This window comes from Hyperolius riggenbachi, chromosome 2 (genome assembly GCF_040937935.1).
Source record: "Hyperolius riggenbachi isolate aHypRig1 chromosome 2, aHypRig1.pri, whole genome shotgun sequence".
Classification (NCBI taxonomy): domain Eukaryota; kingdom Metazoa; phylum Chordata; class Amphibia; order Anura; family Hyperoliidae; genus Hyperolius; species Hyperolius riggenbachi.
Genome location: NC_090647.1, coordinates 109048456 through 109061308, shown reverse-complemented (window position 1 = coordinate 109061308; position 12853 = coordinate 109048456). Strand labels below are relative to the sequence as shown.

At 48.0% G+C, this 12853-nt stretch overlaps 1 protein-coding gene across 1 annotated transcript in view; it reads right to left on the bottom strand.

Moving 5' to 3' along the window:
- Positions 1-12853, bottom strand: part of ATP5MC2 (ATP synthase membrane subunit c locus 2) — an 81603-nt gene that overhangs the window by 10130 nt on the left and 58620 nt on the right. The window contains exons 3-4 of the mRNA XM_068265920.1: positions 11186-11302; positions 7620-7711 (exon numbers count right to left, since the gene is read on the bottom strand). Coding sequence (XP_068122021.1) covers positions 7620-7711; positions 11186-11302 — 209 coding nt within the window. The remainder of the gene's footprint in view (positions 1-7619; positions 7712-11185; positions 11303-12853) is intronic.

The following is a 12853-nucleotide window of genomic DNA, read 5'->3' as shown; positions in this document are numbered from 1 at the left end:
TGGGCCACAGTACATCCCTGGACTGGACTATATACCAGTACATTGCCTAATTTAGGTGTCAGTGGCACTCAGTCTAATATTCCTACCATGAACTAAAGCTGATCTGAAGGAAGGTAATTAAAGTACACCTGTAGTGAGAGGGATATGGAGGCTGCCATATTTATTTCCTTTTAAACAATACTAGTTGCCTGGCTGTTCTGCTGATCTATTTGGCTGCAGCAGTGAATAATACTAGAAACAAGCATGCAGCTAATATTGTCAGATCTGGCAATGTCAGAAACACCTGATGTGCTGCATTGCTTGTTCAGGGTCTATGGCTAAAAGTATTAGCGGCAGAGAATCAACAGGATAGAGAGGTAACTAATATTGCTTAAATGGAAATAAATATGGCAGCCTCCATATACTTCTTGCTACAGTTGTCCTTTAACTCACCAGTATAGTTTCGGTATATGGCAGGAAACTGGAGCGCACGGAGAAAACCCACATAAATACAGAGATAGTACAAACTCTCCATGTTTGTAGCAGCCTGGATGGAATGTGTACCTGTGACTCTAGCTGCAACGTAGTAGTGATAATCACTTAAAGGACTTACGAGGCCAATTACTTGCCTCTCCGTTTCAGGCACGGAGCACGCCGTCCGCCGGGTCCCCCCGCTCATTATCCCCCCCGGCCGGCTCCCGACCCCACGGCCCGGGTTGGGCTCTCCTTCCCCTCCAAAGATGGCCGCGGCTGCGCAGTCCGCCTGGCCGCGAATGCGGCTGCGCAGCTCTAGGGCCAACCCCTCCGATCCACGCTACGTAGCGTGGATCAGAGGGGTTGGCCCTAGAGCTGCGCAGCCGCATTCGCGGCCAGGCGGACTGCGCAGCCGCGGCCAGAGGAAGCGGCCATCTTTGGAGGGGAAGGAGAGCCCGACCCGGGCCGTGGGGTCGGGAGCCGGCCAGGGGGGATAATGAGCGGGGGGACCCGGCGGAGCGCCGTCCGCGCCCTCCGTGCCTGAAACGGAGAGGCAAGTAATTAACTTTTTTTACACAGTTGGCCTCGTAAGTCCTTTAAGGTGGCCATACACTGGTCGATTTGCCATCAGATTCGACCAACAGATAGATCCCTGATTAGGGAAATAAATAATTTATGGTCTCTCATAGCTATAGAAAAATACAAAATTGCTTTATTTTGGAAATTTGTACGTCAAAATTGCAGAGCAATCAATTAAAATCATTTAAAACACGGCCAGAGTAGAGCGCTCACTCAATAAATCACACCTTACACACCATCACAATAATACACCCCTTCTGGTACCGGTACCATTAGTCCTTATCTTCAGAGAGGGGGAGATAGTTTAAGTGTAGGTAGATAATATTGAACAACTTCAGCTTGCAATGCTGCAGTAACGGGTTAAGCCGGTATATGGAGTGATCTCACCACAAGCGTTATATCCTGTCGGGTTCTGTCTCAACTCCGGATTCCACCATCTACAGGACTGCTGCAAGGTGTTTGACTGTTGTCCAGATTACCGGTAATCTTCGGTAGTCGGCTGTCTCTCAACAGATAGATCCCTCTCTGATCGAATCTGATCAGAGAGGGATCGTTTAACCACCTTTACTGCAAACAGATTGTGAATCGATTTCAGACTGAAACCGATCACAATCTGTGGAGCTGCCGCCGCCCCCCTGCATACATTACCTGATCCGGCCGGCTCGAGTCCCCGGTCACCGCTGCTCCTTCTCCGCTCCGGGCTCCAGACCGTTCCTGCAGCTACTGAACTTCCTGTCCAGGGGAAGTTTAAACAGTAGAGGGCGCTCTACTGTTTAAACTTCCTGCCGGGACAGGAAGTTCTGTGTAGCTGCAGCCGGTCCGGAACCCATCGCGGAAGACAGCGGGGACCAGGGGACTCGCGCCGGCCGGAACAGGTAATGTATATCCGCTGTATTGAGTCGGTCGTCGGGCATTCGAGCGCCGCTATCGACGCACTCCCGACCTGCCGGCGATCGAGAAAAATCTTCCGCACGGACGGATCGACGGGAACGATCGATTTCGGACGGAAATCGATCGTTCTGTCAGCGGTGTGCGCGGCGATTTCACAGCCGAGTCGATCACTGTGATAGAATCGGCCGTATATCGGTGGGAAAATCGTTAGGTGTATGGGCCCCTTAAGCCACCATGCTGTCCAATGAAAGGCAAAACGCAAACAGATTACTGTATACAAGATATCCTAATAATAAAAATTAACAGAAGAGCATTTGTGATTTGAAAACTGAAAGGCAAAGATAAAAGGGAACCCGTTGTGAGAGGGGTATGGAGGCTGATATTTCCTTTCAAACAATGCACATTGCCTGGCTGTCCTGCTGATCCACTAGCTCTGGTCATTTTTAGCCAAACCATGAACAGGCATACAGCTCAGATGTCTATGACTGAAGTCTGACTGAATTGCTTGTTTCCGATGTGTGAGTCAGACACTACTAATGCATGAAAGATCAGTAGGAGGCCAGGCAACTGCTATTATTTAAAAGGACATAAATATGGCAGCTGCCATATGTATCTCACCTCACGTTTCTTTGAAACACTTAAAATTCGTCAAAACATGTACTGTTGGCGAGTTCTTAGGACAGGACTAATGCTAGGAACACCATACAATTTTGTGTTAGATAGATAGTTCGATAAATTTCTGTCATGTCCGATCGTTTTTCTGGTCAATTTCTCATAGAAGTCAATAGAAATTGATAAGAAAAGCTAAGAGAATCAAGCGAGAAATCGAATGGAAAAACGCATCGTGTGTTCCTAGCATAAGAACCCTTGTAGGACCACTTTCCAATAAACCCACAGATATGGGCTGACAAGTGCAAGACCTACACAAAAAACAGATACAACTGGACAAGGTCACATCAATGGGATTCCTAGCAGACATGCCTTGCAAAGCTCCATCTAAGGAAACTATCTGCAGTACCGTTGGCAACTACTCGTGGCTTTCTAAGGCCAAAGAAGAGCTTTGTCCAAGCAGAGAACTCTTGCTTGTAAAGGTGCCAACACTCAGAACACCCAGTGGACAGTCAGTTCAGGCCTGTATGTTCACTAGACATGACATTTCAACAGCTGGAACCAATATCATGTTCATTTTTTTTTTAATTCTCGTCATGAATGTACTGGCTAGCCAATCTCTGGTTAAAGCAGACCCGAACTCTTGCACTGCGCACAATGAAAAGTATTTATTCCACAGATAGTTGCTCAATACATTCACTACACTTTATTATAGTGTTTGTTTAGCCATATTATCAGTAGCGGTGAATAGACAGCAGGAGAGCTCTGCCAAGGCAGCTCTCATACAGTAAACACTGAGATTAAAGCCTTTATGTGCCTTCTGCAAAAAAAAAAAAAAAAAAAAAAAAAAAAGACTAAACTTCAGGGAAGTGCTTAGGATTTCAATAAATTGTAATGAAGAATTGTTTTTCCCATAAGGGTTATCATGCTGTGGTTAATCTTTTAGAGCATTTTAACCTCCTTAACGGTATGCCCCGAGACTGTGTCGGGCATACCACTTCCTGGCCCCTTGAGTCCCCCATACAGTAGAAATTTGATCCAATGGCTGAAAACCTTTTAGCTAGCACTAGGCTAGCTAGTACAAATGCCTGGCACCCACCGATCCCCTCGTTTATACATTACTCACCCTAGATCCAGTGATCGCGCAGCCTGTCTGCACAGCTTCGGTCTCTCTATGGGGAGAATCAGGTTTGCACAGGACGTCGGCGACGTCATGCTCGATCCTCCCGATAGTGAAGACCGGAGCTGTGCGGGGAGCCTGCGCCGATCGCTAGATCCAGGCTGGGTAATGTATGAACGGGGGAGCGGCGGGGAGCGGGGGGTGCCGGGCATTTGAACTAGCTAGCCTAGTGCTAGCTATAGGGTTTTCAGCCATTAGATCTCTGGGGGGCACAAACTGGCAAACCCTCCTGAGCGGCGTAACGCTCAGGAGGTTAAAGGACAACTGAAAGGAGAGGGATATGGAGGCTGACATTAATTTCCTTATAAACAATACCAGCTGCCAGGCAGCCCTGCTGACCTATTTGGCTGCAGTAGTGTCTGAACACCAGAAACAAGCATGAAGCTAATCTTGTCAGATCTGACAATAAGGTCAGAAACACCTGATATGCTCCATGCTTGTGCAGGGTCGATAACAAAAAGTATTAGAGGGAGAGGATCAGCAGGATAACCAGGCAACCGTGTTGCTTAAAAGGAAATAAATATGGCAGCCTTAATATCCCTCTCGCTTCAGTTGTCCTTTAAAGGTAACTTGAAGTCCCTTATGAGCAATTTATCCTCATACTCCTAAAAATGACTAAGTATCCCAGTGTTTTCTTTTATATATAAACATTTACAAAGTAGGTTGAATGTTACTGTCTCTAATCAGTGGCAGCCTATTAAGTGTCCCAGAGTTAGAAACGGGTAATTAGTCATGTATTTTATTTCTCCCTGCCCTCAGATGTTGTATTCTGCCAGGAAAAAACTTATGACTGTAATCTGCTTATCAGTGATGTTTACTATATTCCTGACAAGACAGAAGCTTTCACTCCCATGCCTAGAAATAAACTTTCACGCAGCAAAATTAAACAAGTAAAACTGCCTGGTTATTAATATGTTTTGTACTGTACATACACATGTCTATCTCATCTTGTCACATATCGCCTCGGGTACACTTTAAACACTAGTGATATATGAGAAGTCATGGAGAAGCATTTAATCAGGTGAAACAGGAGATTTGTAAGGGCTCGTTTCCACTATCGCGAATCTGCATGCGTCCAACGCATGCAGATCCGCACATGTAATACAAGTGGATGGGCCTGTTTCCACTGTAGCGTTGTTGAGGTGCGTTTTTTTCAGCGTGAAAAAAACGCACAAAAGAGCCAACAATTTCGCCTGCGTCGGGAATCCGTGCGAATCGCCGCTAATGTATTTAATAGTAAAAACGCATGCGTTTGTTACATGCGTTTTTACCCGCGATTTCGCGTGCGATTTCGCACCTTTTTCAATTTTATTTAGCCCTGGCAGTGTCATGGTTAATTTCGCATGGCACCCTGCCATGCGAAATCGCAGGCGAAATCGCGGGTAAAAACGCATGTGGAAACACATCCGCATGCGTTTTTACAAGCGTCGGAATGCGGCCGAAATCGCGTCGCAACAGTGGAAACAAGCCCTAAGACGGATTTGCTGATAAGGATTAATCATAGGCATGTTTTTAATACAGGTTTGTGTTAATCCTGAATGATCAAAGTGGAAAATGACTAAGCATCTCCAGGGCTTTTATTTCTGTCTGTCCTCTGTTCTGCACGAAAATGTATTCTCCAAAAAACGCGATTTTATAAAGCCTACACAAAAAGTATTAGTAGTACCCCTTCATTAATGATGCAAATATAAAAAAGATTTTGCCTTTAAAAAATGTGAACCCAAGCTGAAGCTCGGGGTTCAAAACGAACTTACACTGAAGAGAGGGAAGCCTCAGGATCCTATTGAGGCTTCCCTCACTTGTGTAAAGCCCCACGTTGCAGAGCCCAGCCCCCCTCCACATCGGGGCCACACAGCTCCACTACCTTATTTATGGTAACGCTGTAGCCACGCAAGCCCGCCCTATCATGTGCAGTACCATGAAGCTTGCAGCTCCGGCTCACTGCGCGGGTGGGGTCAGTCGGCTATTGTGCGGCCATGAACAAGGAAGAGGAGCTGCCTGGCCTCAATCCGATTAGCGACAATGCAGTGTTCTCCCCAGGCTCTTGTAGTTTTGGCGAGCACCCGGCTGTCATCAGTTTACCTCCTCCTTTGCTGTAAGGAGTTGCGCAGAAAAGCGCAGGCCTTGCACTCTCTAAAGGCGTCCCGCACGGCTACTTTTTCATGCCACCAGGCTAGGTGGGGAGAGCACTGGCTATTCTGGGGAGAACACTGCAATGCCTCATCGCTAATCTTCCAGGGGACATTAGAAGAGAGAGGGAAGCCTCAATAGGATCCTGAGGCTTCCCTCTCTTTAGGCAAGTATCTGACTTTAAAGGGAACCTAAAACGAGAAGTATATGGAGGCAGCCATATTTATTTCCTTTTAAGTAATACCAGTTGCCTGGCAGCCCTGCTGATCTATTTGGATGCAGGAGTGTTTGAAGAACACCATAAACAAGCATGCAGCTAATCTTGTCAGATCTGACAATAATGTTAGAAACCCCTAACCTGCTGCATGCTTGTTCAGGGTCTGTGGCTAAAAGTATTAGAGGCAGAGGATCAGCAGGACAGCCAGGCAACTGGTATTGCTTAAAACGAAATTAATATGGCAGCCTTCATATCCCTCTCATTTCAGGTGTCCTATAGAGACCTATATCTACTTTAAAAAGGGACTCCGAGCTCAAAATAAATAATAAAATAGTACTCACCTGGGGCTTTCTGCAGCCCAGTGACGTCCCACGCCGGCGTCCTGGCTCTTCTCCCGTGGTCTCTTCAGAAATGGCTGGCGGGCGACACTGGGCCGAGTGTCGGGCTCCTCTTCCGCATATGTCATTTGCTGACGTCACACGCCGGCCGCCTCGCATCATCACGGCGGCCGGCGTGACAGTACGGCGCATGCGCGATTAAACCGTGGGACGTCCCGACCTACATTGGGCTGCAGAAAGCCCCAGGCGAGTACTATTTTATTATTTATTTTGAGCTCGGAGTCCCTTTAAATATTTGTCACTCAAAAATATCTTAATAAAGTCCCTCAAGTGGCAGCCTTTGAGGTTGGTTTTACACTATAGCGGTGTGGTGGTCGTGTGGCAGAGGAGCCTGACGCTGCATCACTGCACAAACCCATCTTCACATGACTCTGCGGCACTGTGCAAATGAACACAATGGAGTCAATTCTCAAAACTTTTCAAAAATGCCTTATTTTTCACCCAATTATTAAAAATAACCTTTCAGCACATTAAAGAGACACTGAAGAGAGAATAAATCTCGCTTCAGTGCTTATATTCAGCAGGGGCATGTGTGCCCCTGCTAAAACGCCGCTATCCCGCAGCTAAACGGGGGTCCCTTACCCCCCAAATTCCCCCCTGCAAAATCTACGACCAACTTGGTCGTAGATTTTGCTGCTCTTGAGGCAGGGCTAACGGCTGCAGCCCTACCTCTCAGCGCCGTCTATCAGCGGCGCATCACCGCCTCTCCCCCGCCCCTCTCAGCGAAGGAAGACAGAGGGGTGGGGGAGAGGCGGAGATACGTGCTGACAGACGCGCGTGAGGCAGGGCTGCGGCCATTAGCCCTGCCTCAATGCGGAAGCGCTGCCCGGGACTCCACGAGGGGATTGGGGAGGTAAGGGAACCCCGTTTAGCCGCGGGATAGCAGGGGCACACATGTCCTTGCTGAATATAAGCACTGAAGCGAGATTTATTCTCGCTTCAGTGTCTCTTTAACAAGCAAAATAAAGTAAGTTGTTCCTGATTAACTTCATTACAATATTACTTTTCTTACCTTAATTACATTATTTTTTTGCTCTTTGAAAGCTTAAAAATGTAACATAAATAAAGTGGAAACAACTGTGATTCATCCTCAATGTTTATATTTTCTTGGGCCAACAATTGAACACAATTTTGTAAAGTGGCATTTTAACAAACTACTTACCAGAGATGGGTTGGACACAAACTTAGCGCAGGCGTACATTTTACTGACGGAGGTGGACAGACAAGGGGTACAAGAATGCCACACAAATGAAACTGTAAAGAAAAACAAAAATTAATATAATTTCAGTCTACAGATGTCTTTTTTTTTTTTTTTTTTTTAGTGTTCACTATTCTGACAGTTCAGATCTGATATCAAAAGCCTTTGGTGACCAAGCAAGTGAGGCTAGGTTCACAGTGGGAGTTACTGCACTGCAATTAAAGCTCTATGTGACATTCACAGTGCAACGTTAGCGTTGCATGGTAACATGTAGCGTCATGGTAACGTACTGCTGCAGTGCATTGCCTCTAAGTGCACACACTACCAGGTACAGGAAAGCATACTTTTCATTGCCTGTATGCTTTACTATACCTACTTTATGCAACGGTAACTGCAGCTTTAATCTGCGTAACCACTTTTTTGTTGCGATGCGACTTTAAGCGTCCCACTGTGAACCTAGCCTAAGCCTTTCCAAGTCACTGTCATATTTTGCAAAGATTTTTTGCAAAATGTATTTCAGATTCTTACCTTGTTCACATGTGCATGAACTAATATAAGCCACTGCACCCTTACAGGATGTGCTAAATGGAAGTGTCAGTTTGCTATAATGGTTTCATCGCTTCTAGATATAATAAAACAGATTTATTTTCAAATAAGATTTCCTTGTGTGATCAGAAGGTAAAAAAAACTCAGGCTTATTTTAATATAACTTTGAGCTTATATGTGTGTTGTAAAACTGCAGTCCTGCATATACAAGGTCATGGTTTAATTTTTTCGAATAAAACTGCGGCTATGGCCACGCAGCCGCAGTTCTATTCGCCTAGTTAGACGAATAATTAGATTACCGGCGGCGGGGAATGGAGCATCGGAGGACGACGGCATGGGACATTACAGCTGCAAGGGGCCGATAAAAGCCCAAGGTAAGAGTCAGTTTTAGCTTCTCTTTTTTTTTTTTTTTTTTTAAAGGTACCGGAGATCCCTTTCAAATAGTACAAATTGCCTGCCTGTCCTGCTGATCATCTGCCCAGGGCCGTGGAGTCGGTACAAAAATCATCCGACTTCAGGTACCCAAAATTGCTCCGACTCCATCTCCACAGCTTTACCTATAATACTTTAAAACCACTTAAAGAGAGTCTGAAGCGAGAATAAATCTCGCTTCAGACCTCATAACTATCGCGCCGTTAAACGGGGGTCTCTTCACCCCCAAATCCCCTCGGTGCAGCGGGGGAGTGCTTCCTGGTTGGGGCAGGGCTAACCGCCGCAGCCCTGCCCCACGCGCGTCTGTCAGCGTGTATCTCCGCCTCTCCCCCGCCCCTTTCAGTCTTCCTTCATTGAGGGGCGGGGGAGAGGCGGCGATGCGCCGCTGATAGACACGACTGGAGGCAGGGCTGCAGCCGTTAGCCCTGCCTCCAGGAGCGACCAAGTCTGCGACCAAGTGTTGTAGTGGGGGGTTTGGGGGTGAAGGGACCCCCGTTTAGCGGCGCTGTAGTGGCGGTTTAGCAGGGGCACACATGCCCCTGCTAACTATGAGCTCTGAAGCGAGATTTATTCTCGCTTCAGAGTCTCTTTAAGGACCAGAGAGTGCTGGTACAGTAAAACGCCACCTCCTGACAAATCACCACACATACCCGCCGCTGCCCCATTGCCGCAGGCTCCTCTCTCTGCCGTCTCTGACGGTAGAGTGCTGACAGCCGGTCAGGAGCCGCTTTCAATGGCAGCCAATGTGATTGGCTCTCCGTGATCACGTGGTCAGGAGCCAATGAAAGCGGCTCCTGACCTGCTTAGACAATTCTGCCGGTTTTTAGACGGTAGAGCGAACTGCGGCGGGTTCAGAGCGGCGGTAATGGCGGGGACGCGTCATTTATCAGGACGTTGAATCTACGTCCAGTCAGAGCGGCAGCACCACCTGCTGGACGTAGATTCATAATGCGTCAGTCTGGAACCAGTTAAAGCAGTGTTCCCCAAACCTGTCCTTGAGGCCCACCAGCAGTGCATGTTTTGTGGAAATCCACAGAGGTAGTTAATCAGCTCTGTTGAGACACTAAAAACCTCACCTGTGCATGTCTGTGGTTTTCTGCAAAACGTACTAAAGGCGGGCCTTGAGGACAGGGTTGGGGAACTATGAGTTAAAAGGACAGATACAAGACAAATAAACAAAAATCTACTTATTCGTGGCTTCCTCCAGCCCCTGGCAGCCATCCTGTACCCTCACCACAGCTCCGCTCCCTGCCGGTGGCCCGGGGTCCCTCCGGTGCAGATGCCAATGGGCATCTACTGCACTTGCGTGAGAGCTGCTCACAGTTGTGCTGGCATCATCTGGAGTGTTCTGCGCCTGCGCAGTACACTGCAGACCACATCAGTGCGACCCCAAGCGTCTCTCACGCAGGCACAGAGATCTGCAACAGAGGGGATCCCGGACCACCGGCTGGGAGTGTAGCTGCGGCGTAGGCTCAGGATGGCTGCCAGGGACTGTAGAAAGCCCCGGGTAAGTAGATATTTGTTTTTTAATCACCTCGGACCGTCCCTTTAAGTCACAGACTCTGAACAAGCATGACATACTTCTCTAATCACAGCACCCTCTACAGCACAAAGCATTGTGATTGGCCAAATAGTGTGAGCACAGTTCACTACAACCTAATGCAAACTGAGAAGTTCAAGAGGGCGCTGTCCACCCAATCATGTTAGCAGAATTTCCCTATAAAGGTTTACTTCTAGGTCCCCTACAGTAGACTAATGCGGAATGCTATACAAACACCTGTGAGAAGGAGAACCAAGTGAAACTACATGCAGGGACACTGAATTATAACCAATCCCAACATTACTCTGAACCCTCTATTTGAAATACAAGTGCTGGTGGATTGGACATTACAGCAAACCCCAAAACTGTTCATTTAAACCTCAACTAACAGTAAAAAGAATATATATATTTCATTCGGGTCCCTTCCCCACCTAACCCAGTCCTCTGCAATGGGCTAATCAGATTCTACAATTAAATGATTGATAATCACTTTCCACTTCTCTATGGGACTGGTTGTCAACATCTGAATGCAAAAGATAAGAACAATTAAAAAGAACCATGGATTCTGGTTGGTTGCTAGAGGCAACTGCTCTATAGTTAGAGCTTAGGTCGGGCGTTTAGCTATCAGTGAGCATTTCCCATGTCTGCCCAGTAACGATCCTCCCCTCCCTATGGGTGCAGAGTACAGGCAAAGCAAGCAGAGCTGCCGCTTCCCTCCCTGCAGCAGTGATTGCTGGCCAGCTATGCGGTGCCCGGGATATACAGGCTGTACTCTATCCACACCCTCCATATAGCTGCAGCCAGAGGGAATGCTGCAGGCTCGCCGCCCATTTACAGGCACAAGGTCACCCTCTGCACAGGGATTCCCGGCTCAGCACCCGCCCTAATCACAGCACACGCTCTGCCACCGTGCAGTCATCCCCATGTCACCATGCATAACCCACTCCAGCGGCCAAGGCCTGCGCTCAGCACACAAGACTACCAACCAGTCCAGCACTGCAATGGGCCTCACCTTGGCGGGGAGAGAATGAAGGAGCGCTAGAACACTGAGCATGCGCACATCTACCGAGCTGTGACAGCAAGCGAGACGCATGCGCTCTAACTAATAGCTTACACAGACGCAGCTTTACTGGGTATAAGATATGGGAGCGCCACCGTCTGGTACGGAGGTGTAAGAGGAGCGTGCAATGGGTTTTTCTTTCTTTCTTTTTTTTTTTTTTACAAAGAAGTTCGAGCCTTCGAGGCAAGCCGCAGAGCGTCCTTCTGCGACCTTCAGGACAAGAGCTAGCTCGTCTCACTGTTATCTGTATGAATAGCAGATTGCCCAGCAAGTTCAGGGTAAATCAGAACTTCTAGGAGTGTGAAGGGGGTAAAAAGGACCAAAAAGCCCTCAGTAAAACGCCATGCAAAACAGAAATTTGCCTTAGTAAAGCAGACCTGAATTCAGAACTTCCTCTCTGCTCTACAAAATAAGCAACATCATAATAACTTTTAAACAAAAACATTTCTTTGTTACAGCTGATACAAATCCTAAAATAAATCTGCAGTGTTTCTACTTCCTAATTCAAGGAAGACATATTGTCAACATCCGGTGCTTTCAAATGAGGTCATCTGCCTTATCTTAGGTGACAGTAATGTGACACATGGGGAGAGATCAAAATACAACTTGTGATTAGACACAAATGAGGGGGAATTAAACAGGCTAAACTCTCTAAATACACACAGGGTGCATTTCTCTTGTTTTTCTTTCTGTCCTGAGTTCTACTTACCAGAGGCTTCCTCCAGCCCTTGGCAGCCTATATGTCCCTCGCCACAGCTCCGGTGGCTCCCGGTCCCCTCCGTTGCAGGTCGGAATCTACTGATCGCGGTCGCATGCGCAGTACACTCCAGACAACGTGAGCGGGATCAAGAACGGCGCTCACGCAGTAGATGCCGATCTGGCAATACTGTTAAAGCTATTGCTTTTGGCCGAATTACAGGACTGCCAGGGGTCAAGTGGTGCGTGGACGCGGGTGGACGATGTCCACTTACTATTTCCAGAGAGTGGACGCTGTCCACCCTGGCATGTTCGGAGGGGAGCAGCGCATATACTGGGCACATATACCCTGGCTACATATACTGGGACATATACCCCTACCTACATACACTGGGCACATATACCCCTGCCTACATATACTGGGTACATATACCTCTGGCTACATATACTGGGCACATATACCCCTAACTACATATACTGGGACATATACCCCTGACTACATATACTGCCACATATATACCCCTGGCTACATATACTGGGACATATACCCCTGGCTACATATACTGGGACATATACCCCTGGCCATGGGCGTCCGCACATATGGAAAAATCGGGCATCTGCCTGACCCTGGCCGCGTGCCCGTGCAGCCAGCAGGAGGGGAGCAGCGCAGAGAAGAGGGAGAGCTATGGGCACGGTGGGGAAGGGCGGACGTCTCCTTCCCCCCTTCCCTCACCTTAGGGGGCTCTCCCTCCCTCGCTCTCCTCTCCAGAACCAAGTGTGCAGCGGCTGGGCAGCGGGCGGAACTTACCTCGTCTCGCTCCTGCGCCGGAAGTTCTGGTGCCACACTCTGGTCTGGACCAGACCAGACTAGCGGCTAATCCATCCGGCGCCTGCGACGAGACGAGGTAAGTTCCGCCCGCTGCC